General features: G+C 56.7%; 1 protein-coding gene across 14 annotated transcripts in view; it reads left to right on the plus strand.

Moving 5' to 3' along the window:
• The first annotated feature begins 218 nt into the window (after positions 1–218).
• Positions 219–26,615, plus strand: part of MYO18A (myosin XVIIIA) — an 88,007-nt gene continuing 61,610 nt past the window's right edge. For 7 of the 14 annotated variants that reach the window (XM_039914507.1, XM_029082186.2, XM_029082182.2 and 4 more), the window contains exons 1-2: positions 222–350; positions 10,578–11,643. In XM_039914507.1, the coding sequence (XP_039770441.1) occupies positions 10,663–11,643 (981 nt within the window). In that variant the 5' untranslated portion in view covers positions 222–350; positions 10,578–10,662. Of the gene's footprint in view, positions 351–4,256; positions 4,315–10,577; positions 11,644–26,615 lie in introns of those variants that run through there. The other 7 variants (XM_029082174.2, XM_039914505.1, XM_029082175.2 and 4 more) reach the window with 2 other exon arrangements.

A 26,615-nucleotide genomic window follows, 5' to 3' on the forward strand; every position in this document is an offset into this window, starting at 1 on the left:
CCAGCCCCGCGTTGGGGCGGTGCCACCCGGGGCCGCCGCACTGCCAGGGCAGTGCCAGGCCGAGGCCGGGGCCGGTGCCATCCCGGGCGCCGCCAGCAGGGGGCTCCGTCCTCGGGGAGGGGCGGGGGCGGAGCCCGGAGCCCGGAATCCGGAGCGGAGCCCGCAGCTCGGGAGCCGGAGCCCGGAGCCCGGATTCCGGAGCCGGAGTCGCAGCCGGTGGATGCCGCGGGCCTCGTTCGGCTCCCGCCCCGCGGAGGCTCGGCCGGGCAGCGGCGGGCCGGGCTCCCCTCCCCGCCGGAGGAGAGCCCCCTCGACCTCCGGGGACGCCCCCTCGCCGTCCGGAAGAAAGGGTAGGGGGCGAGGCCGAGGGTTTTTCTAGGGGGGCGGGCGTCGGTCCGGCCGCCCCCCGATTTGGGGAGGGTCCCGGAGGAGATCCTCGTCCTGCCCCGGCTGGGCCCGGGGAGAGGGGGCTGGGGTGCAGCCCTGCACCCTCCCAGGGGCTCCCCCGAATCGGGGGGCTGGAGGAGGGCACGCTTAGGGGGGCGGCCGAAGAGGTGGGGGGTGGGGGTCTGCTCTAGGGTCAGGCCTAGGCTCCCTCTGACAGCAGAAGCGGCCGATGCTGCACAGCGGAGTCCTCGGCTCCCCCGGCCCCTCTCTCCCTGCCTGGCATCTGACAGGAGCCCCCCAGGGTCCCCGGAGGGCCGGGCTCCCCGCAAGGGCCGTCCCCGATGGGGGAGATGCAGAGAACTAATTGTGCTAAGCCGAGGGAAGATGCCCAGGCCTCTGGGGGATCGGGGAGCCTAAGCGGCTTCCAGCAGCTGCCAGTCCTGTGACTGCCAGTCCTTTGACTGCCAGTCCTGTGATCGCCAGTCCTTTGACTTGCCGTTTACCGTCTCCCTCTGGGTGGGGGGCGAGGTGGGCCTCATCCGGCCCACCCGACAACCCGCCATGCCAGTCGGGCGACTGGTGCGGCGTGGTCCGTCTGTCCCTTCTCCAGCCCAGTCCGGCCGAGGAGGAGTGGGAAGAGGTAGCCAGGGCCGGACCGCACACTGGGGCATTGTGCCAGGGGGTCTGGGGGGAGCTGGACAAGAGAAGGGAGGTGGGAGGATGTAGCCGGCGTGGAGAGGGTCATGGTGAGGCTGGGGGAGAAGATTCCCCTCCTTATCTCTCTCCCCCCCAGCATCGCCTCAGCCCCCCAGTTCTCAGCCGGCAGGGAAGGCCGGAGCTCTGTCGGCGAGATAGAGCGGCTGTGGAGGAGTGGGTCAGCTCAGTTTCTGCGGCAGGACCTAAAGAGAGAATTAGGGAGAACAAAGCCCAGGAGAAAGGGCAGATGGTTTTGGGTTTTTGTGTTTTTTTTTTCCGAGGAAGGAGGCAGGGGCGGGATGACAGATGGTCAGATCCCAGGTGCTTCTTGCGTCGGGGGGGGGCTTTTCTGGAGGGTCTTTCTGGACGCCACCATCCTCTGCCTTTGAGCTGAGGGTAGCCAGGAGACCGGGGGTTTCCGGGTCTGTCGGGCTTCTGGTCGGGGTTTGGGAGCCAACCGTGCTGCCCACTCAGTGGAGGGTTAAGCCCGCACACACTGGTACCATCTCATTGGGCCCAGGCACCACGGTCCTCTCCCCGGGCAGGAATGGGCCTCTGAGTGAGGCCAGTTGCCATAGCAATGGGCCTTGCCTCTCCTAACCTTTCCTCACCTAGGACACACTCCTCCTTGGGAGACAGTGAAAATAGCCACTGCTTACTGGGATTTGGGGTTTCCTGACAGCCTGCGGTTGGCTCCTTGGCTTCCCTTCAGTCCCTTTGTCCCTCCTGTCCATCTGGGGCTTTCCAGGAAACATTGGTCGTAACTGTTTAGACAGAGCCCCAGGCGGAGGTCTGGCTCACAAAACCTTTTTTCTGCTGGGGGTGGGGGAAGAGTATTTTTTTTAATGGTATTTGTTATAAACTTACTGTGTGCCAGGCACTGTCCTAAGCACCGGGGTTAATACAGCCCCTGTCCTGCTGTGGAGCTCACAGTCACAGTGAGGTAACTTGCCTAAGGTCACGCAGCAGACCAGTGGCCGAGCAGGGATTAGAACCCACATCCTTCTGAGTCTCAGGCCCATGCTCTATCCACTAGGCCATGCTGCTTCTCAGCTGAGGGCAATTTCATCCAGAACCAGTGGTGTTTGCAGCAGGAGACCACCGTGCACTTGCTGCTGGTGTCTCTTCCTGACATAGGCCATTCCGCAAGCCCGGAACCAGGGAGAGAGGATGACAGCCCCAAGGCTGCCCCTTTCCCCCTCCCTCACGATGTGCCAGCTGTGCCCTGGGGCTGGGAGCCCAGGAACCAACAAAGGGATGATGGGAGACTTTGCGCCTCCCCTACCCCCACCAGCCCTCCCTTGGCCTTTCCCGTGTCGGGGGGGGGTCCCTCCGCTTCACCACAGCAGGCGGGGCTACCGACCAGCTGCCCTGCCCGCTTAGCTTCGTGCCCACCCTGGAATTAACCTCCAAACCCTGGGTCGTACCCCCCAGGCCTCGTGTCTAGTCACTCTCACTGGACGGGCTTTCACTAGATGGGTGCAGCCCCGGGGAGAAAGGGATTTCCTAGAGGTGGGGAGGCCGGGAGGTTGGGTGGAGTAGCAGGGAGACTGAGGCCGGAGTCTGGGCGGAAGGAAAATCCTCCTTCCCGAGGGTGGAGCCTCTGTTTGCAGAGACTCAGAAAACCCCTCCTGGCTGTGCCTGGGCGCTGAGAGCAGGGCTCTTTCTCAAAGTAAAGGTCTGTCCACAGCCAGGTAGCTTCCTTCTGGAGCCACCACCGCAGAAAGGAAGCAATTCGTCCACGCGCTGTGCTACTCAGACCGGCTCTGGCTACTGAGCCTGGGGTCTTGGGCAGTGTTGAGCCATCTGCACTGATGGCCCAGCTGGGCAGGGAGCGACTGGGTTGGGGGAGGAAGGTCGAGGGCTTCTCTTTGACTCGGTTATTAACGATGGTACTATTTAATAATAATAATAATGTTGGTATTTGTTAAGCGCTTACTATGTGCAGAGCACTGTTCTAAGCGCTGGAGTAGATACAGGGTAAGCAGGTTGTCCCACATGAGGCTCACAGTTTTAATCCCCATTTTACAGTTGAGGTAACTGAGGCCCAGAGAAGTTAAGTGACTTGCCCACAGTCACACAGCTGCCAAGTGGCAGAACCGGGATTTGAACCCATGACCTCTGACTCCCAAGCCCGTGCTCTTTCCTCTGAGCCACGCTGCTTCTCTATTTGTTAAGTGCTTCCTATGTGCCGAGCACTGTACGAAGCACTGGGGCTCACCATCCCATGCCCCCTCTCTCTTTCTCCTCAGGCCCCCAGAGAGCATCTTGATGTCTCACCTTTGCTCTCTCTCACTTTGGTTGTCGCCCCTCATTTTGGAAACATGGGCCAGGTGAGGCAATTGTTGCTACTTGGAAGGTGAGGGAAAGGGAAAGAGCCTGGTGCTCCTTCACTCCTCCCTCAGCTTCAGTAGGGGTGGATTTCTCTGTCCTTTGTCTAGAGGTGAGTCTTGCGTGGCCTGTCAGCTTCCATTTTCCCTGACTTTCTAAACCCCTCTTATCCGCCTGATCGGCCGTTTGCCTTGTAGTGGTGAACAGGTTCCGGCCCCTTGCTCTCTGCCAGGACTTCACTAGCTTTAAAAAATGATTTTCCGTAGTTATTCCTTCCAGAGTTCTTTGAGGTCTGCGTGATTAATCCTGTTTTGCATAGGAGGCCCAGAGAGGTTAAGAGATTTATCCAAGGTCACCCGGTGAGTTAGAAACAGAGTTGGGATTAGAACTCTCAGCCTGAATCAGAGCCTTAGCCTTACTCTCTGGCCAGCCCAGGTAAAGAGTCACGGCCAGGTCCATGGCCCCAGCCCACTGCCCTGTGCCCCGGGCCAGTGCAGGCGTCTGACTAGGGAGGAGTGTGGCCAACATAGCGAGCGAGCCGGATCCTGTCGGGAGGCGGCCCCCAGATCGGGTAGAGGCACTCGGGCGGGGAAGCTAAACTCAGAGCAACTAGTGGTAAAACAGAGGACTTTGGCCCTGCTGTCGCAGGCCTGGCATATCTCCCCTGGCCTTCGTTCCTCTCGTGCCTGGGCATCTGTGCCCCTCGGGGAAGGGTTGCCGGGTCAGGGATGGGGAGGAGCCATGGGCCACCGGCCTTTGCTCCCTCTTTGTTGCCAGGGGGCACCGGGGAGTTTGCGGGCCATTTGGCTTCCGGCTTCCCGCCGCGGCGGGGAGACGGCCGCCAGCCCCGCTGATGTCATGCGAGAAGCTTGCGTCGGGTTGGAGCGCACCTGGAGCCAGGTAATCTCCGTGTGAGCCAGCTGGGAGGGAGCTGCCAACCTCAGCAGAATGAGCGGCGGGAGGGCCGGAAGGACAGATTCCAGTGCCCAGCTCCTCCAACCCCGGACCCCAACCTGACATAGCCAGGTGATTGGCTGACCCGTCACCTCCAGCTGTCCGGTCTCTTTTCAGTGCCATCCAGGTGGGCCTCCTCAATCCCCATCCCCGGGGCTAAAGGAAGGACTGCCTGGGAGGCCAGGGGAGAAGCAGGGGGAGACCAAGAGAAGCATTTCCTTTGTTTTTATTTATGGATTGGGGGATTGGTTCCCAGTGGATTTTATGAGGGAGCAGGAGGACCCGAGGAAGCATTTCCTACCCAGGTCAGTGTGAATTTCAAACAGCTGACTCCAGTATCACTCAAGCCCCATGTAGAGGTGGGAAGATATTTTCAGACGAGGCTTGAAAACTAAATGAAGCCAGTTAACTATTTGAAAAATGCTCTGGGTTCAGTTCTGCTGTCCATCTTTTGACTGCCACCCCACCCCCACTCCTTTTATTAATCGGATTTTCCTAGGGACCTCTGTTGAAATCTGGCCCTATTTAAAGCCACCAAACCTAGATGTAATTGGGGTCCTTGAAAATGTTTCTAGGGGTTGGGGGTGCCCAGAGCATCGGAGTATCTCTTGAGACAGACACTGAAAGGTCAGTTTTTCAGCTCCCAGAGTGGAGACTGCAGAGGTTTTCTGAAGGGGGTGGTGGGGAGGGGGAAAGAGCAAAGGCTAGAGGAAGCAGGGAGATGTTTGTTTATTTGGGCGATTTTTAAACTCTAGCCTTCCTCTTCTGAAGCCTCAGGGTGCAAAGACCAGAGGGGCTAGTAGCTTCAGGCAGAGTTCAAACAAGAAGGAGAAACTCAAGACCCCTTCCCCCAACCACCAACAGCCCCCCACTGCTCTGCTTTGCTCCTCTTTGAGTCTGAGCCAGCTCCCAAGGAGAGGGCATGGGAGCCTGGAGACATAGGATCTCTAGGGCAAGGGGCCTCTCCTTCCAGTTTTCTGTGGAGGCTTGGTGGGATGTTCAGGGCAGACCCTGTGGAAGTCCCCCGAGGACAGGGATCTTGCGGAAGCCCCCTGAGGACAGGGAACCCGCTGGATGTGTTTTATGTAGAGAGAGACTCACACAAGGACACTTTCATTTATTCAATCGTATTTATTGAGCACTTACTGTGTGCAAAGCAGCACTTAGGAGAGTATACTATAACAATAAGAAACATTCCCTGCCCACAATGAGCATATAATCTAGAGGGGGAGCTTGAAGGACACACGTGTATACACACACAAATTTACACACATGCATGGGCTCAGGATGCGATTTTCAAAAATTACCACTGGCTTTATTTTCCCTGGGTCTCTCCCAGCCTCCTTCAATCCACATGTTCCAGTCCCTGGAGGGTGATGATCTGCTGTTCTCTGTCTCCATCCTGGGAAGGAGTGTGGGCCAGAGGAAAGAGAATGGGCCTGGGGTCAGAGATCCTGGGTTCTAATCCTGGATCCTCCATATACCTGCTCTGTGACCTTGGGCAAGTCACTTAATTTTTCTGTACTTCAGTTCCCTCATATGTAAAATGGGGATTCAATACCTGTTCTCTCACCTGCCTAGACTGTGATTCCTCACATAGGATCTGATTATCTTATATGTACCCCAGTACTTAGTACAGTGCTTGGCACATAGTAAGCGCTTAACAAATACCACACTGAAGGCTGAAGTTGACGGTAGCTGCAGCAGGAGGGATGTAGGTTAGGCAGAAGAGAGGGAGTTAAGTACCTAAGGAGTGACAGGAAGATTGCAGGAGCTCATTAGCAGGGGAGACCCCTCTCACACTCCCCAAACTGTTGAGGCTGGATTAGGGACAGAGTGGCTTGGAGACAAGGGGCTGGAGCTGATGACCTCAGGAGGGCCCAGTCAGCTGAAGGGCTTTGGGTTCCAACACAGGTGGAGTGTCTTCACCCCTGGAGCCTTGACCTTGTACCTATACGAAACAGAGCATGAGGAGGGCAGAAGGTAGAGAGTGAACTTGGAAATTGCCTTGTGTTTTCCTGTTCTGATCTCCCCTGACACACACCCAGCCCATTGCCCCGGCACCCCTCCCTCCTCCGCAGTGTGAGAGGAAGCCAGGGCGGTGGGCGAAGGCAACCATGGGCCCCTAGGGCCACAGGCCAGCCGAGGAGCTAGCAGAGGTGCAGCTGGGGAGGGGAATTGCTGCGGGCGGTGGCCCCAGGTCCCAGCATGCTGTTTTCCCCATTCCGCCATCCTGGCAGGGCACGCTGGGGCCTGTGCCCTCCCCCGCCTTCAGGAGGCGAGCAGCCTAGGCAGCGGCCCGGTCGGCTGCCGTTGGTCCCACTGAGAGTGAGAGTGGCTCAGACTCTATCTACTCATGTTGACCGGGCTTCCTCCTCCCCGTCCTCCCCAGCAGCCTACGGCTCCCACCTCCCTCCACCCTTGCAGTGGGTATGGCACCATGGATTGGGCTCAGGTGCAGAGGAGGCTATGGAAACACTGATGGAGCCCCTTCCTCCCCCCAGCCCCCACCCCCCTGCTCCTCCCGCTGCCATTTTGAGGTAGTGTTGGGGTGGGTGGCAGGCACACCATCCCCAGTGGGGCCAGCAGCATATTAGCAATGTAGATTGGACTCTGCCTCTCCCCTACTCCCACGCTGGTTGGAAGGAGTGGGAGAGTCCAGCCCAGCGCACAAGTTTCATGTGGAGCTGTTTCTCTGGAACATGGCCGAGTGGATAGAGCAAGGGCCTGGGAAGCAGAAGGATCTGGATTCTAATCCTGGCTCCACCACGTCTGCTGCGTGACTTTGGGCAAGTCACTTCACTTCTCTGTGCCTCAGTTAGCTCATCTGTAACAATGGGGGTGGTTAAGGTTGTGAGCCCCGTGCGGGACATGGACTGTGTCCAAACTGATTAGCTCATATTTACTCCCACACTTAGTACGGTGCCTGGCACATAGTAAGCGCTTAACAACAACCACAGAAAACCCTGAATTGTCCCTTCCTCCCTCCTCCCCACACCCACCTGCATCAGTCTTGGGCTCTCTGGCACATAATGGGCTCCTCAGAACCACCCCCTCAGAGAAGTGCCTTTCATGCCCTTAGTGACCGCTCTCAGTGGGCTGGGCAGTGCCAGCTTTTTTGTCCGCCTTGGGCCACCAGGATACCCGCTGGAGAGACCAGTCGAGCTCAAGTGCCTGGCTTGGATGCCCAGGGATGCCCCTGTCACTGATTTCCAGAGGATTCCTTTTCTGGGAAGGGTTAGCATCGTTGATCACCACAGGTCAGAAGAGGAAAGAATTTATCATGTCAGTCAATCGTATTTATTGGGGGTTTACTGTGTGCAGAGCACTGTATGAAGGACTTGGGAGAGCACAATATAACAGATGCATTCCCTGCCCACTATGAGCTTACAATCTAGAGAGGGAGACAGACATTAATATAAATAAATAAAATTACAGGTATAAGTGTTGTGGGGTTGTGGAGGGGTGAATAAAGGGAGAAAATCAATTTAGAGCCATCATCTCTCCTTCCCGGATTTGCCACCTTCCCCCAGGTCAGGAGAGACAGGAGCTGGCTGAGTTCCCAGAAACGGCAGAGTTTGCCCAGAGGAAGTGAGGTGACGGGTATCCCCTGATCACCTAGAGGGTATGGAGGAGCGAGGGCAGAGGGGATCTGGACAGCTTAAGAGCCCTATCAAGGCAGGGTAGCCCAGTGGAAAGAGCATGGGCATAGGTGTCAGGAGACCAGGGTTTTAGTCCCAGCTCCACCATTGGCCTGCTGTTGGACCTTGGGCAAAGTCACTTAATCTCTCAGTGCCCAAGTTTCCTTATTTTTGAAATGGGGAGAAAATGCCTAGGCTGGGCCAGGCCTGGGGCCCGCAGCATCTGTTCATTTCCCCACCACTCCGCCCGGTATCCGGGCTCTGGCACACACATGCCTATGCCAGGCTGCCTGGGGCCGGACTCTCGCCTGCTCCGCCCACAGATTCTGCTTTCCCCAGACTAAATTTAGGTCCTGAGCCTTGGATGAAAAGGATGTGACTTTCCAGGATCCTGTTTATCATTTTTTTTAAAGCATTTACTATGTGCCAGGCACTCTTCTAAGCACTAGAGTAGGTACAAGATAATCAAGTTGGATACAGTCCATGTCCCAAGTGGGACTCACAGTCTTAATCCCCATTTTTTTACAGATGAGAGAACTGAGGCATAGAGAAGTGAAGTGACTTGCTCAAGGTCACACAGCAGATGAGTGGCAGAGCTGGAACTAGAACTCAAATCCTTCTGGCTCCCAGGTGTAGCTTGCTTGGGCTGAGGAATTCTCCCCTCCTTGTACCCCGGCCCCGAACTCTGTACCCCTGCTGAGAATTGGGGAGGGAGTCAGAAGGTCATGGGTTCTAATCCCAGCTCTGCCACTTGTCTGCCGTGTGACCTTGGGCAAGTCACTTCACTTCTCTGCGCCTCAGTTACCTCAATAATAATAATAATGATGGCATTTGTTAAGTGCTTACTATGTGCCAAGCACTGTTCCAAGCACTGAAACACTGTTCTAGCTCATCTGTAAAATGGAGATTGAAACTGTGAGCCCCTCATGGGACAGGGACTGTATCCAACCCAATTGGCTTGTATCCACCCCAGCACTTAGTACAGTGCCTGGCACATAGTAAGCGCTTAATAAATACCGTAATTATTAATGGAGATGGTCAAGGACAGATCGGAGAGGCCTGACCCCCCGGGGGTGAGTGAACAGAGCTGAGCTGTGGTGGGAGGGGGACAGGAGCCAGGGATAGGGGCTCTAGCAGCTCCAGCAGGAGGATGGTGGCCTTCACCAGCCTGACGGTCAGCCCGCCTGCCCTTCCCCCACCAACCCGCCCCGGCCGGAGCACTTCCGCGTGTTGGAAATTGATTTGTTTATTCCACTTGTTCATCCATCCATTCAGCCATTGAGTCATGCTCTGCTCACTGTTGTTGCTACGGGCTACATCTGTTTTGCCTCCCCCTGCCCCCAACTAGATTGCAAACTCCTCAAGGACAGGGATCGGGTCATTCATTCATTCTTTCAATTGTATTTATTGAACGCTTACTGCATACAAAGTGCTGTACTAAGCACTTGGAAAGTACAATTCAGCAATAGAGACAATCTCTGGGTCACTTTCTCTTACTGCATCCTTGCAAATGCCTTGTAGCAGGCTGTGCCCTCAGCGGGTGCCCAATATGGTCTGAGGAGGAGGAGCTGAGACCCAGCAGTACAGTACCCTTTTCCTTCCCATTGTGGTGGGATCCTGGCTTAGCTCCTGGCATGGATTACTCAGGAGACCAGTGGCTCCAAGGCTTCTCCCTGTGTCCGCTGAGGCTAGTGGCACCAGGAGTCCGCGGGCCCTAGGGTGGCCCAGACATTCCAGAACATTTAGGAAGCAACGTGGCCTAGTGGAAAGAGCCTGGACCTGAGACTCAGGGAGCCTTGGTTCTAATTCCGGCTCTGCCACTTGTCTGCTGTGTGACCTTGGGCAAATCACTTGACTTCTCTGGGCCTCAATTTCCTCATCTATTAAATAGGGAATCACGTCCTACTCCCTCCATACCTACATACCTAGACTGTGAGCCCCATGTGGGGCAGGGACTGTGTCCAAACTGATAGCCTTATATATACCCCAGTGCTTAGAACAGTGCTTGGCATAGAGTAAGTGCTTAACAAATACCATAATTGTAACATCTTTGGATAATAATAATAATGATGGTAATTGGAAAGCTTCTACTATGTGCCAGGCACTGTACTAAGCACTGGGGTGGATGCAAGCAAATCTGGTTGGACACAGTCCCTGTCCCACATGGGACTCACAGTTTCGATCCGCATTTTACAGATGAGGTAACTGAGGCACAGAGAAGGCCCAAGTTCACACAGCAGACATGGCGGAGCTGGGATTAGAACCCATGACTGACTCCCGGACGCTTGTTGTATCCACAACCCCAAGATGCTCCCCGACCCTGTGCACTCTGAGTTGGTGTTGGGGTTGACCTCTGGTGCTCCAGAGAGGCGGGGAGCTGGACGAGATGGCCCATCAGGTCTTTCCCAGCTTGGAACCTCTGGGTAGAGTGGTGGGCAGGGTGGGAAGACCTGCTACGGTGACTCCCCAGAGCACTCTGAAGAGCACGGCAAGCCTGGAAAGCGTTGGGTTGCTGCCAGGCCTCTGGCCACAGTCTAACCCTCGGCCTCTGTCCCTTTGTGTCCATAGCACGAGACCGGAAACGGGGTCCCAGCGGCTGTGAGTCCGGGGTCGTGGAGCGGCCCACCGGGGGAGAGCCCCGAGACCTCCCGCCATGTTCCACTTGATAAAGAAAGACAAGGACAAAGACAAGGAGGGCGGGCGGAAGGAACGGAAAGACAAGAGGGAGAAGAAGGAGCGCATGTCAGCGGCGGAGCTGCGCAGCCTGGAGGAGATGCGTCTGCGGCGAGGCTTCTTCAACCTGAACCGCTCATCCAAGCGCGACTCTAAGGCCCGCCTGGAGATCTCCCACCCCATCCCCATCAAGGTGGCCAGCGGGTCGGACCTGCCCCTGACCGACCTCGACTCGGACGGTGGCGCCGCCCTGGACTCAGGTCGGCTGAGCGCGGCCAGCTCCAGCGACGACCTCAAGGCCGAGGAGGGCGGCTTCCGGGGCTCGGTGCTCCAGAGGGCGGCCCGCTTTGGCTCGCTGGCTAAGCAGAACTCCCAGATGATCGCCAAGCGGTTCTCTTTCTCCCAGCGCAGCCGGGATGACAGTGCCTCGGAAGCCTCCACACCCTCAGAGCACTCAGCCGCCCCCTCGCCCCAAGCGGAGGCCCGCTCGCTCGCCGCGCAGCTGGCTCGCCGGGCGGGTGGCCCCCGGGCCCGGGGCCCCGAGCCGGCCGGGGGCGGGCGTTTCGCGGCCGACCTGCGGCTGCCTCCCGTGGCGCCCCCTCCCCCGCCCGCCCCCCGGGAGCTGACGCTGCGGCGGCGCCCCACGGGGGACTTCGGCTTCTCCCTGCGGCGGACCACCACGCTGGACCGCACCCCCGAGGGCCAGGCCTTCCGGCGTGTGGTGCACTTCGCCGAGCCGGGCGCTGGCACCAAGGACCTGGCATTGGGGCTGGTGCCCGGCGACCGACTGGTGGAGATCAATGGGCAGAACGTGGAGAGCAGGTCACGGGACGAGATCGTGGAGATGATCCGTCAGTCCGGAGACAGCCTGAGGCTCAAGGTGCAGCCCATCCCCGAGCTGAGCGAACTGAGCCGCAGCTGGCTGAGAGGCAGTGAGGGCCGGCGAGGGGAGCCCGCCGATGTGAGTACCCACTGGGGGGCTCTGGGACCAGGGGTGCCGGGCGTTGGCGCTGGAAGGGTGCTGATCTCCCGCAGCTTGGGCCAAGTGGCCCCCGGAGGGCTTGTGGTCCAGGTGTCGGTATCCCCTCTTTGAGCGGGTACAGGGTCTCCCACCTCCTTCCCCGCCAAGCTGTGGGCATGCGAGTGATGTCACCTGTCTGGTCTCATGGGATGGAATCCAACCTGATTGTCTTTGTGCAGTACCTGGTGTACAGTAGGATTTTCACAAATCACCCCTCACACACGCGAAATGGGTGTGACATGTGAGGGGAAGCAGAAGTGGATGTCTAGGGAGTTCCAGGAAGTAGACTCATCCTTTCCAAGAGAAGGGGACATGGGGATCCCCTGGTGGGACAGGGATGTGGCAGCGATGGAGCAGCGGCTGATTTGGTTGACGGGGCTGTGGTTCTCCAAAGCTCTCATGATGAGGCCACCTGCGAGAAGTGGAGTGGGCAGAGCTCTCGTGTGTGCAGAGGTCAGCCCTCCTTGGAAGGCCTACACTGCCCGCCGGGGAGCGTCCAGTCGGGAGAGCCGGATGACAGAAACTTGGGGTCCCCCTGGCTGGGGGCCTGATTGGGAAGTGGTGACCAATCTCAGGGAGCTGTCTTGGTGTCCGGGGTCTCAGAAGGCAGGGACTGAGGACAGATTGCTCCATCTGATTGCTCCATCTCTCAATCTGTCAGCTTGGTTTCAAAAAGGCTTGGCTACCACCACGAACCAGAGGGACCTGTGCCTGGTGAGGCTGAGGAGGTTGGTGCTGGAGGTGCTGCTGCCGGGAAAGGGCGGGGGCCTTTGGGGAGAAGGAATGGCATGCCAATGGGAGGAGTTGAGGCGGGCCATGAAGCCGTTCTCCCAGGGGAGGGTCCCGGTGGTTCAGGGAGATCCGGCCCAGCCCAGGTCCTTCCCCAGAGATCTCTGAAGACAACGTTGGTCCCCGCCCGTCCTGGTGAGGTCGAGTCTTGCTTGGAGGCAGGGAGCTGGACGACAAGACCCCTGCCCTCTCTAGGAGCCCAAGATTGCTTGGGATCTGCCCAAAGAGCAGGCCAGTCCAAACGAGCTCCTGCTGAGTGAAAGGCCAGATGTAGCCGGGCCAGCAGAGAGAGGAAATGTAAGGGAAACCGGCAGCATAGCAGCCCCCGCTTCCTCCCACAGAGGAAATGGCCGTGGCCCGACGGCCAAGGCCGCTGTCTGCCCGGGCCAAGCGGCGGGTGGGAGAGCGGGAAGGTGGGGGCAGCCTCCCTCCCACCCCTTATCCCTGCCTTGTTCCTCCTGGAAGAGGCTGGCAGGAGTCCGTGGGGCTCACTTGTGCTAATTCCTCTCTGCCAATCAGAATTCTAGATCTTAAGAGGTCATCTTTGCCAACCCTCTGCCCCCAGGCCGGCCCACACCTTCCCTGCCCCAGACAGACAGGTGTCTCCAGTTCTTGAGGATCTCCAGGAAACCACGGCTTAGTTGGGTGGAATGCGGGGCGCTCCCTCCACTGCCTAGGCTGGGGCTGAGGCGTGGAGCAGGGCTGAGATGAGGGGCGGGGCGGGGGCGGTGCCGTGGCCACAGTCTCTGCCACCCCTTGCTTTCCTTGGCTCTCCCTGGCAGGGTGGGAGAGTGATGGTTCTGGGGTCTGGGACTGGGCAGGGAGGGGACAGGACTGTGTAGAGGTGGGTTTAGGTGGGAACGGGGCTGCGCCCTGGTCTCCTCTGGGGCCCCTCAATTGGGAGATGCAGGCAGCCATCGTGAGAGCCAGCAATCGCACCTCTCTACCCCACCGGCCTGGCCTGGAGCACCCCAGACAGAGCACCCCATTTCTGCCTCCTCCGGGCAGTCCCCTGCTCCCACGCCCTGCTAAGAACAAGTCCCTCAGGCAGGACTCTCCAACAGCGCCGACCGCAGCCTCTTGAGCCCCACAGGTCATCTGTCCGGCACGCCCGAGTGACCCCTGCCCCGGGGAGTTCCACGAGGGGGCCGGCCGGCAGCCAGCTACTCTCTCGCCAGCACGGAGGAGCTGCCTCCGGCTTCCCGACAGAGGTCTGAGGCCGGGTATGTGTATGTGTGGGGGGGGCTGATCCCACCCCACACCCTGCCACCCCATACTTCCTCCTTGGTGGCCAGAAGCCAGCCCGTGGCCATCTGCCGGTTGGCCTCTAAATTGCCATTGGCTCTGGGTGGACAGCGAGAGCAAATCCCGCCTCTGCTACTTGTCAGCTGTGTGACTTCGGGCAAGTCACTTCACTTCTCTGGGCCTTAGTTACCTCATCTGTAAAATGGGGGATGAAGAAAGTGAGCCCTACGTGGAGCAACCCGATTACCCTCATTACCCTATGTGCTGTGCACATAGTAAGCGCTTAACAAATACCAACATTATTATTATTATTATCGGGGCCGGCCCTGGACTTGAGAGAAACCAGGCAGGGTGCCTATGAGAAATCAGGCAGGGGGCCTCATGATTCAATTTCTTCAGTATTCCGGGACTGGAGGGAAATATTAGCGTGTCTCAGAGCGGGCCCCCATTCTGTTTCCTTAGCCTGGCCAGGAGGGCCGTGGAGGGGTCGACCTGGAGTTGGCAAGTGGGAGAATCTCACGGCTTTTGATGGTCTCTTTTCCCTCATCCCCAAACCGCATTTTCCTCAGGGGAGAACAGAGGCCCAGAGAGGCAGGGACAGCCCCGGCCCCACTGTTGCATCCTGTGCTCAGCTGGTGGTTAAGAGCTCTCCCTCATGTGCTGCCTCGGTTTCCAGCTCTGGCCTGGGCTTGTGGGGGGTGGGGGAGAGGAAGTAGTTGTGGACTTCCTGAGCTGGGGAGCGGCTTGGCAGATGGCGTCTCCCCTACTTGGGGGTGAGAGGTCAGTGAACTTGGACCTGGTAGCCGGGTGGACTCATGCCCCTGGACCCCGAGTGGGCTTAGGACTACCTCAGCTGTGCCGGTTGTCCCCGGAGGAGTGAGGGGTGAACTTTGAGCCGGGTTGGAGCCCCTCCTGAGCCCAGACGATCCAGCCTGGGTTTGAGAGATGGGGAGGGTTACCCAGATCCTCTGAGAGCGCTCTTCCTCTTCTCTGGCCTAACCCCAGCTTCATCCAGTTTTCTTCTGTGCCCTCCCCACTCCCTCACCCTAATAGGAAAGCTCTGTGCTGCCTTCTCCCCAGGGACTGCAGGCTCAGTAGGGTTGCAGGGACTGTGGCTGGCTACTTCTCCATTCCCCGGCTTCCTGGTCCAGGACCTCGTCTCCCCCAATCTCTAATCTGCTTCAACTCCCTCCTGCTGCAATTGCAGCCTGCTTCCTCTTGTTCTCTCTCAGCGGGGGTGGAGGGTCCCCCACTGGGGTTATTCCCAGCTGGAGAGAAGGTGCGGAGGTTTGGGAGGGCTCTTCTGGTCTCGACTTGGTAGATGCTCCGTCCCCTCGGTCCCCTCCGTAGCGCCCATCCCCTCACAGGTGATGGCTCAGGATGGGACCTGCCCCCCAATTCCAGCCCCCGCCAATCCCGCCGGGTCATCCTGACTGCCAGGCACAAGCCGGGTGGGCCAGAGGGCCCAGGTCCTGGCTGCCAGCTGGGGAGTGAGTGGGACCTGGGAAGCACACAGAGGGAGGTGTTCCCGGCCAGGGCCGGGGTTCCGGGGTGGGGTGCTAGGGCTGCCCAGCAGCAGGGAGGTGGGCAGTTGTCCATGAGGGTCTCGGGCTCCCCAGGGGTTGACTGGGTGCTGCAGACTCAGCAGGCTGGAATGCTTCTGTTCCTAATTTAACTCCAAACGAGCTTCGGCAATTTTTTTTCAAAAACAGGAAATTTTAGACATATTTTGGACCCAAGCTTCAGGCACCTCTGGCACCGTGGGGGCCTCTTGGGAGCAGCAGCCCCCCGGCGGGGAGGGAGCAGAGGGGACAGGCTGGGGGAGGCTCTCCCAGGTTGAGGAGCTGCTAGTGGGAAGGGTAGGAGCCCGGCTGGGGCAGAGGGATGCCCGGAGGTCGGGGGTGGTCCCTGGAGCAGACATGGAGTTTGCCTCTTGGGGAGGTGATGGGACTTGGGGGTCCCTCCTGCTTCTGCCTGGATCCCACTCCTGGATTGTCGAGCCCCCCAAGTTCCCTTGTGGGACAGGTATGGGCAACTCCAGGTTGGTGGGTATGGGCCCAGGACCCTACTTGGCCCTGCCACCAGCCCAAGGGTGGGTGTGGGGACCGGGCCTCCAGTAGTCTGGCTCAGGTTGGCCTGGCACCTTCTCACTGAGACTCACTGCAGCCTTCCTGGGCACCTCGGGGCCCAACTGCCCCTTGCCACCACCCACCTCCCCCCTCCCGGTATTTACATTGAAATGGTTCTGGAAAATACCAGATATGCAAAGGCCGGGGCCGGCGGGGAGAGCAAGTATTTTAAAAATGCTGCAAAAGGCTCCAGTGTTTCCCAGAAACCACAAATACACGCCGCGGCTGCCAGCGGGGCTCAACCCACCCTCGGCACCGTCCAGGCCGATGATCCCCATCCCACCACCCTGCTGGGGGGTCAGCCTGGCCCCACCCCGCCTGCCGCGCAAGATGGCATTGGTGGGGAGTGGGGCCGGGCCCAGATGGGCAGGCCAGATCCTCGGCCAAAGGGACAGGTGTTCTGGGCTCTGCGCCCTGGCCAGTGCAGCCTGGCCTGCCTTGCCCAGAGTTGTGTGACAAAGGGGTGGGGGCATCCTGTCCCCTCTGCCTGCCTCACGGGGCTGGAGCTTGGCTCCCAACTGCAGTTCAACCCCAGGGGTTTGCCTATGATGCCACACTCTACGTTTCCTCTTCACTGGAAGGGGCGGGCAGCCAGTTGGCTCCTCTTCCAGGCTTTTGGGCACTTCTCAGACAACACAGCCTAGTGACAAGTGCCCGGGCCAGGGACCTGGGTTCTAATCCCAGCTCTGCCTCTTGCCTGCTGTGTATCCTGAGGAAAGGCTTTTCATTTCTCTAGACCTCAGTTTCCTCATTTGTAAAATAGGGATTCAGACCCTGTTCTCCCTCCTCCTTAAGCTGTGAACACCATGGCGGGCTGGTCTTCATGTATTTATCCCAGAACTTAATGCAGTGCTTGGCACATAGTAAGGGCGTCACAAACATAGCAGTAATAATAGTCATAATTATAATTATCCACTTGGGGGTGTTACATCTCTGTGCTCTCAACCCTTCCTTTGTGGATGTGGAAGGCTTGTTTCCTCCACTCTCCAGAGCAGGAACTCGATCTTTTATTTCTTCTGTCGGTTCCTTGGGCCTGTTACCAGTTTCCTTTCTTTTACAGTCTCTCTGGGCTCCCTCGCTCCCCTCTTCTCACCCACCCCCAATTCTGAGAAGGCAAGGGACCACCAATTATTGGCCTCCCCTCTATTCAGGGGTTGTTCTACAAGTCCTGGGGCCCAGCTTTCTTGGGTCTCCCCTGAGAACAGAGCAAGGGGAAATGGGCTGAAAGTGCAGCAGGAAGGAGATGAGTTAAACTTGAGGAAGGGCAAAGACTGTCAGAGTCAGGACCGAACTGTGGTGGGAGGTCGTGACTCTCCTCTTGACAGTGAAGGATCTGTGAGTTTCCTAGGGACTCAGGGGACATCCAGAGTTGCACTGGACCCTGTGGTTTCAGGGCTCAGCTCCCTCCTGCTCCTTGCATCCCTGGCCTGTTGCAGGGTGAAGCGGAGTGGGAGGGTGTGAGGAGTTGGTCCAGACCCCCAGGCTATCTCAGGGTCCACATGCTCTCAGCCCTTTGAGGTTGGTATGGGGAGCAGCTGGGAGAGCCCTCGGGTCCTGGGTTAGGCTGGTGCTGTTGAACAGAGGGAAGGTAGAACCCAGCCAGGGCATGGCCACTGTGAGTAGTGGCCCCTCACCCCCCCGGGGAAGCCCAGGGATTGGGAGCTACGGCACAATAAAGGAGAATGTCTTCCCCCGGGGGGGCAGGTGGAGAGGGGTCCCTGTCTCTAGTCTGCGATGCCCTGGGGGGGCTCCGGGAGCCCTAGCAGAGATGGCTCCCTTTGGTCTTGTGCTCCCTTATAGTGCTTCTGGGAGCCCCGTTACTCCTGGAGAACCGGGGGATCCCCCAGGGAGAATGGGAATTGGGGGGACATCTGTGGCATGTCCCCAAAGACCACCTGCCCTAGGCCCCCAAAAGGCATTAGAGCCCGGGGTGGAGGGTGAGGTGGCCAGCGCCCAGCTGGCCAGCCAGTGTGGAATGTGTTTCCCGCCCCAGCTGGCCGCTGGTCCTTGGGGGGTGGAATGTGACCGGCCGGGGGCCCCACTTCCTCTCACGCCCTCCCCCACTGCCTGAGTGCCGGAATGCCGGCCCTGGGAGTTTGCACGGCACCGACCACCCCCCTCCCCTCCCGCCGGCACCGGTCAGAGCAATGGGTTCCAGCTGCGGAACCGGCCAGGGTGTCCCAGGGAGGCACACATGACGACACACATGATGACATATATTCCGGGATTCTGGCTTGGCGGGCAAGGGGACTAGGGTGATGTAGGATGAATTGAGGGTGTTTCAGGGCCCAGAGTTGGGGCTTCTGGGCGAGGGGGGGATAAGTGGGGGAAGGCCCGAACTTCTTGCGACCGCCCCTTGCGACCACCCCCCTGAGTCAGTGAGCTCTGGGTGAGCCCCGGGCTGGGTCTTAGCAGAGTAGCCCTGTCAGGTGGCTGGGTTAGGTGGCCTCCAAGACCAGTTCAGACCCCCTGCCCCTGCCTCCCCTTCACCTCTACCCCTTCTCCCCTCACGGTGTGGTGCAGTGCAGTATTCAGGCCCTGTCTCACTCCCCCACCCCTCTCTGACCTGCCTTCTCCTCCCTCCCCTCTCGCCTGGAACACCAGGCGTGATTCACTTCCCCCTGCCCAGGTCCCTCCCTGCCACACCCGGGGCAGGGCAGGAGGTGGGAGGAGGTTACTTCCCAGAAAGAATCCTCTGGGGAGGGGAGTGGGGGAGGGTAGAAGGTGAAGACTCAGAGGCCCCAGGTTGTTTCCCAATATGTCCGGTAGAGTGCTGGGCCCCCTGACCTGGGGGGAAGAAAGACTGGGCCCACTGTAGACAGTGGGGGAAGCAGCCCAAGCCCGCCAGGCGGGTGAGGCTGTTGTGACTCTCAGCATTGGAATTCATGGCCGTGCCCTTCGGTTGCCACCTGGGAAGAGTGGGGGGATACAGGGCGCTCCACGGCTGGTCCTTCCTCATGGGGCTGTGCCCCGGCAGGTGGCCCAGGACATCTCTCTCCTTCTTTCCCTTTTTCTTTCTCTCCACCAAAGGCCTCTGGTCTAAGGAAGTGGTTGTGCGGAGGAAGGCGGCACTGTTACCCCAAAGCTGGGCTGTCTGGAAGCTGGTGGATGTGACTGCCTACCTTCTTGGCTGACCAGCAGGACCCAGCACACGGATGGAGCAGGGCACAGGAAGGGTGGGCAGGGGCCTAGGGTGGGTGTGGATCGATAACAGGATGGAATCGATTGCAGCTGCAGCGGGCCAGGCAGGTCAGGTTGCTACTGGCAGGGAGAGGCGGGAAGCAGATATTGACTGCTCAGTCAGGGGTCACGCACGCGCCCTCCACTATCCCTCTCCCGCCCCTCTGCGTCTTTCAGTTGCGGCGGTCAGGAAGCCTAGAGAAGCAGCATGACCTTGTAGAAAGAGCACGGGGCTGGGAATCAGGAGACCTGGGTTCTAGTTCCGACTCTGTCACCTGCCTGCCGCGTGAACTGGGGCAAGTCACTTCACTTCTCTTCATCGTAAACTGTGGGTTCAATACCTATTCTCCCTTTTACTTAGACCAAGAACCCCATGTGAGGCAGGGAGCGGGGCTGACTGCATTATCTTATGTCTACTCTGAAGCTTATAGTGTCCGTGGCCCAGAAAGAAAAGGGCTGGGCTAGCGCTGCAGGAGGACTGTGGCCTCTCTGAAGATTGGAAAGAGAAGGATCCCCTCCCGCCCCCATATTGTGAGGATGCCCCTGCCTCGATTCCATCCCAACCCCAAGAGCTGCATCTCTTGGTCTGTTGCCTTGGAAACACATGCCCAGTCACTATGGAGATGGATGGAGAAAGCCAGGTTTTCAACTGCTTTGTGTCAGTGGTTGAGGGGGGAACAGGGGAGGCAGAACATGGGGGCTGGGGGCTGGCTCGGGGAGAGAACCAGGCCTCTGAAACAAGCATTTGGTTTTCATGTCTGCAGGGGAAGGTATTTCTCCAGACCTAGCCTGTCATGGTCTGGGGTTTGGCTGGCTGCAGGCAGGGACCCTCATCACTCTGACCCATTGTTTTTTCTTTTCTTTTTGTGGTATTTGCTAAGCCCTGACTATGTTCTAAGTGCTGGGGTAGATACAAGATAATCAGGTTGGACACAGTCCATTTCCCACATGGGGCTCACAGCTGTAATCCCCATTTAATAGATGAGGTGGCTGAGGCACAGAGAAGTTAAATCACTTGCCCAAGGTCACATAGACAAGCAGCAGAGCGGGGACTAGAACTCAGGTCCTTCTGACTCCCGGGCCTGTGCTCTATCTACTAGGCCACGTTGCTTTTCATTGTCTGGCAGTTAGTAATCATTCCTTATCGCTGGGGGGCAGGGAGTTGTTGCTTATTGCCCCGGTACTGTAGAGACTCAGTGAGGACCAGCATTGACCCACTAAGGAGTCTGCTGAATTTTCCTGACCTTCCGGGGTCTATCCTCACTTCGCTTTTCCAAGTGTTTACCAAGATGCAATGTAGTCTTTGTGTAGATAATAATAATAATAATAATAATGTTGGTATTTGTTAAGCGCTTACTATGTGCAGAGCACTGTTCTAAGCGCTGGGGTAGACACAGGGGAATCAGGTTGTCCCACGTGGGGCTCACAGTCTTAACCCCCATTTTACAGATGAGGTAACTGAGGCACAGAGAAGTTGTGACTTGCCCACGGTCACCCAGCTGACAAGTGGCAGAGCTGGGATTCGAACCCATGACCTCTGACTCCAAAGCCCGTGCTCTTTCCACTGAGCCACGCTGGGGCCCACCTTGGTCTCCCTTCCTCCTGCAAGATGGGGTTGGGGGGAGGCAGCCCCTTTCCCGGAGCATGACTGGGAGCTGGAGGCCTGCCCCGGTGCCAGCACCTGCTCTCCCTATTCTGAGAAAGCCACACCTGGAGGAGGGAAGGGAGCTGGCTCATGAAGCCCCTTCCTCTTAGTCTCTCCAGAGCAAGGTTGGAGGGCCTGGTCAGGAGGGCTCTGCCCGAATGCCCACCTCAGGGAGCAGGTAGGAAGGGTTGTGCAGGGATAGGAGGATGGCCCCAGGTTCCAATGGCAGAGCTCCTCCTTCCCCTGTCTCAGCCTTAAAGGTTCCTGACACACCCTCTCTGGCACCTGCTCTCCCAGGTTCCCAGGGCCATGCTCTTTGCTCTGCCATCCTCAGTCTGGTGGAGAGTGGACCGTGAAGGGGGCAAGAGGAGTTGGGGCTTGCCTCTGGCACTTGGGAGGTGGCCGGTCCTCCCTGGGGAGAAGAGAGGCTAATTTGGGGGAGAGATATTAGCCAAATCCAGCCTTCAAGAGGCCCAACCTTCAAGTCTAATAGGAGGGCAGCATTTATTAAGCATCCATTTACTAAGCATCTCTAACATCTCCCGACTCCAAAATCCCAGCTGGCCTATCCTCCAAGGGGTGGGTTTGAATGGCCCGGGAGTAGTGGCTGGGACCGGCCCTGCCGTTGGGGTGGGTCCCAACTCTGCTGGCCCAGCCGGGGAAGCGTGAGAGGCATCACATTCCAGGGCCTTCCCCACCCTCTTAGCTGCTCTGCTCCTAGAGCAGTTGGGAACAAGGAGCACTTGTGCTTTAGCCCACACTGGGGGTCTGTCTCCCAGGGCTGGGAGGCCTCAGGGCACCACAATTCAATCTCAGCCCTTTGACTGTTTGCTTCCTGCCTGGTCTGGGGACTCAGTGCCCCTCGTCCACGATGCCGACCTCTCTCCAGCTCAGACGCGGGTTGGAGGCCTGGCAGGGTTTGAGGATGGGGCTGGGATGGGCTGCGTCTGGGCTTCGGGTCCCGAGGGGGAGGACCCCCCCGCCACTCAGAGCAGCCAAGGGTCAGGGGTCAGCACTTTGGGATGGGATGGGAGAAGTGGCTGGGATGAGTTCATTGGCAGGGCCGATGACAGGGTTGGGTGGGACGTTTCTGTAGGTCCCTCTTCTGAAGAAAGGGTTGGACTCCTGTTCACCATGGCACCTGCTGGGGATTAATAAATGGCGATAATTGTGATGGTATTTATAAAAGTGCTTACTACGTGCCAATCACTGTGCTAAACAGCTGGAGTGGATTTGAGAAAATCACATCAATTCCTACCCTCCCACCCCTTTTCTTTCCCTATGTTAAGAAGGCCCAGCCTCAACTGGGCTCTCTGCCACAGGGTTAGCAGTGTAGCTGGGGTTGCTGGGAATCTCTTGACAGTGCCAGGCTGTGAGCAGAACCTTGGCACCAGCTAGCACAGATGACTGTGCCCTCTGCAGTGGCTCGTGTCGGGTCGCTTCCCTGGGTACCAGACTTTTCCTCCTCGGGACTGTGAGCTCCTTGTGGGCAGAAAGCATGTCTTCTAACTCTTGTATCTTACTGTCCCAAGTGCATAGTACAGTGTTCTGAACACAGTAAGCACTCAATAAATACTATTGTTGGGTTGAATCTGTGGACAGTAGAACATCACAGCCTCCCTGACTCTTTAAAGAAGCCTCGTCCAGTCTCCCCTTTGGAAGGCTAGTTGGCATCTAAGTCGTGGGGGTGTGTCAAATGATGTTGAGTAGGTTTGGGAAGGGAGGGAAGCCATGGGAGCTGGAGTTGGAGGCCAAAGGGAACCAGTGGAGGAGCCGGAGAGGGTGCCGGCGGCGGGGGAGCTCTGCGGCACAGGGGAATGGGATTATCCACAACTGGGTCTGTCCCCATTCCTTTGGTGAATCTTCTTGAAGCTCCCCTGGCCCACAATCCCAGGTCCTGCTGCAGCTGCTGAGGATGGGGGATGTGGCTGTTGGGCGTTAGGCATCGGAGTTTCTGATGACCCACCAAATTCCTTGCTGCTGTAACATAGGAATTAATCATATTACTCTTGCCTTCTTTTATGATGCCTTTTCTCCAGAGTTAAAGTGACCATAATTTGTGGGGCTCAAATTGAGATGGGGGAGGGACCAGAAAGGGGGGAAAGGACTAGGAGAATAGTAAGGGGGAAATGAGGAGAGGAAGAAGTTGGAGGGGACTTCTCGGCTTACCAGCTGCTTTCTGCCATCTGCATTTCCTGAAGTTCTCAGTTTCCTGAAGTTCAGTCACCCCGTCCCTTTCATTCATTCATTCAATAGTATTTATTGAGCGCTTACTATGTGCAGAGTACTGTACTAAGCGCTTGGAATGTACAGTCGGTGACAGAGACAGTCCCTGCCCTTTGACGGGATTACAGTTTAATCGGGGGAGACGGACAGACAAGAACAATAGCAATAAATAGGATCAAGGGGATGAACATCTCATTAAAACAATAGCAAATAAATAGAATCAAGGTGATGTACATCTCACTAACAAAATAAATAGGGTAATGAAAATATATACAGCTGAGCGGACGAGTACAGTGCTGAGGGGATGGGAAAGGGGGGAAAAGAGGGTTTAGCTGAGGAGAGGTGAAGGGGGTGGTAGAGGGAGCAGAGGGAAAAGGGAGAGTACAACACGGCAAAACTAGCAGACAGGTGCCCTTCCTGTGACGAGTTTACAATAAGCTCTTAACCAATAGCCACAATTATTATCATGACTGTTGTTATCAGTACCGGCCAGGGCCGTTGGAAAACCATCCCATGCCATGTGAAAGAGGAAACATGGCCCTCACGATTTTGTGGGGGCGAGTTGGCGGAGCTGGGAAGTGGCCGGCTTCCAGTTGCCCTTTGGGTATTTTATATTCACCCCAACTCCAGCCCCACAGCGCCTATCTGTCTTTGAACTGTGTATTGTATCCCAGCTCTGCCACTTGGCAGCTGGGTGACTGTGGGCAAGTCACTTCACTTCTCTGTGCCTCAGTGACCTCCTCTGTCAATTGGGGATGAAGACTGTGAGCCTCACGTGGGACAGCCTCATTCCCCTGTATCCCCCCAGAGCCTAGAACAGTGCTCTGCGCCTAGTGAGCGCTTAACAAATACCAACATTATTATTATTAAATTGCTTATTTATTCATATTAATGGCTGTGTCGACTGTAAGCGCTTTAGGGGCGAGGGGAGCGACTGCCCTCTGCTGGCCTCCCGCGGGAGAGCGGCCCTAGCGGCCGGCCGGGCCCGGGCGCATGCGCCGATTCCGGCCCCGCCCCCTCAGGCCGCGGCCGGGGAAGCGGAAGGACCCGGGGGGGGCGGGGCCTCGGCCTTCCCCTACTGGCAAACGGCGCATGCGCATTGTGTGTGGGGAATTAACTCCCCTCCCTTCCCCAGCAATGAGCCTCAGTCTGGTTGCCTCACCTGGGTTTGAGCTGCCCTTAATGAGAATTATTATAATAGTTTTGGCAATTGTTAAGCACCTCCTAAGTGCCAAGCACTGTTAATAATGTTGGTACTTGTTAAGCACTTACTAGGTGCAGAGCACTGTTCAAAGCGCTGGGAAAGATACAGGGTCATCAGATTGTCCCACATGAGGCTCACAGTCCTAATCCCCATTTTGCAGATGAGAGAACTGAGGCACAGAGAGGTTAAGTGACTTGCCCACAGTCACACGGCTGACAAGTGGCACAGTTGGGATTTGAACCCATGACCTCTGACTCCCAAGCCCGGGCTAATGTTGGTATTAAGTGCTTACTATGTGCAGCGCACTGTTATAAGCGCTGGGGTAGATACAGGGTAATCAGGTTGTCCCATGTGAGACTCACAGTCTTAATCCCCATTTTACAGATGAGGTAACTGAGGCACAGAGAAGTTAAGTGACTTGCCCACAGTCACACAGATGATGAGTGGCGGAGCCGGGATTCAAACCCATGACCTCTGACTCCCAAACCGGTGCTCTTTCCACTGAGCCATGCTGCTTCTCTTTTGGCAATTGTTAAGCACCTCCTAAGTCATCAAACACTGTTCTAAGCGCTGGGGTAGATACTAGTTAGCGTTTAGGTTTAGGCCTTGGAGGTGGCGCTTGCTGGACACAACCCTATTTATTTTATTACCCTATTTTTTTGTTAATGAGGTGTACATCCCCTTGATTCTATTTGTTGTGATTAAGTTGTCTTGTTTTTGCCCGTCTGACTCCCCTGATTAGACTGTGAGCCCGTCAATGGGCAGGGATGGTCTCTATCTGTTGCTGAATTGTACATTCCAAGCGCTTAGTACAGTGCCCTGTACATAGTAAGCGCTCAATAAATACTAATGAATGAATGAAAGGGATGGGGTGACAAGTGAATTCAGAGGAAGAAAAGAAGGAATGTCATGTTTTTAAAATCTACTTAGGCATGTCCCTCCTTTGGGGAAGCAGCGTGGCTAGTGTAAATAATAATAATAATATTGGTTTTTAAGTGCTTACTATGTGCAGAGCACTGTTCTAAGTGCTGGGGGAGATACAGGGTAATCAGGTTGTCCCACCTGAGGCTCACAGTCTTAATCCCCATTTTACAGATGAGGGAATTTAGGCACAGAGAAGTGAAGTGACTTGCCCACAGTCACACAGCTGACAAGTGGCAGAGCTGGGATTCGAACCCATGACCTCTAATTCCCAAGCCCAGGGTCTTTCCACTGAGCCACGCTGCTTCCAACCAAGCCTGTGTGCCAGAAGACCTGAGTTGTTTTTTGTTTTGTTGTGAATGGTATTTAAGCTCTTACTATGTGCCAATCACTGTGCTAAGGGCTGGGGTAGATACAAAATAGCTTGGACACAGTCCATGTCCCACATGGGGCTCACAGTTTGCATCCCCATTTTACAGATGAGGGAACTGAGGCACAGAGAAGTGAAGTGACTTGCCCAGGGTCACACTGCCAACAAGTGTCAGAGCCAGGATAGAACCTGAAGCAGCACGTGAAGCAGCGTGGCTCAGTGGAAAGAGCATGGGCTTTGGAGTCAGAGGTCATGGGTTCGAATCCCAGCTCGGCCACTTGTCAGCTGTGTGACTTTGGGCAAGTCACTTAACTTCTCGGTGCCTCAGTTACCTCATCTGTAAAATGGGGATGGAGACTGTGAGCCCCACGTGGGACAACCTGATTCCCCTCTGTCTACCCCAGCGCTTAGAACAGTGCTCGGCACATAGTAAGCGCTTAACAAATACCAACATTATTATTATTATTATTAACCTAGGTCCTTCTGACTTCTATCTTGTACCTCCCCTAGTGCTTAGTACAGTGCCTGATATTATTAAATTTAACAAATATTATTATCATTATTATTTTTAGAGTGACCTGGTTACAGGAATATGAGAGGAGGGCTGGGGAGATTCTCAGTTTCCCATGGGTAAATGAAGATTCCTCAATTTGTACTTCCAATCTCAATAATAATAAAAATAATAATTGTGGACTCCATTTTTAGTGAGGCCTAGAAAGTGCTTTGAGATCCTCAGAAGGAAGGTGTCATCTGTCCAGTCTGGCAAATGGCCATTTGTTGGTGCATCCAAGGGGAGAAACATTATATAGTAGGTAAATCGGCATGCTCCTGTTATTTAGACCCCTCTGGGCCTTTAGGGGAAAAGAGGGTTCTGGTAAGGTTCTAGTGTTTATTTTCAAGGTTATACAATCCTTTGCTGTCTCCCCTGAGGGTTTTGCAAGGAGAGCCTCTCCCTTACAAGTTTTCAGGGTGGGGAGTTTAGGCAGAGCCGACCCAGACGTGACCCATGTTGGTTCAGCAGGGCTCCTTCTCCTTTTTCACTCCCTTCTTCTTCCTCATTTCCCCAGAGAAGAAAAGGAAAACAGCTGGAGAGGAAAGATAGACAACTGTCCCCTGTTTCTTTCTATCTGGCCTATAAGGTAGGGGTCTCTCCCAGCCAGCTGTCTCCCTATCTCTGTCTGCCCTCCTGGCTTCCTTGCTGCT

The sequence above is a fragment of the Ornithorhynchus anatinus genome, chromosome 17, assembly GCF_004115215.2.
Source record: "Ornithorhynchus anatinus isolate Pmale09 chromosome 17, mOrnAna1.pri.v4, whole genome shotgun sequence".
NCBI lineage: Eukaryota > Metazoa > Chordata > Mammalia > Monotremata > Ornithorhynchidae > Ornithorhynchus > Ornithorhynchus anatinus.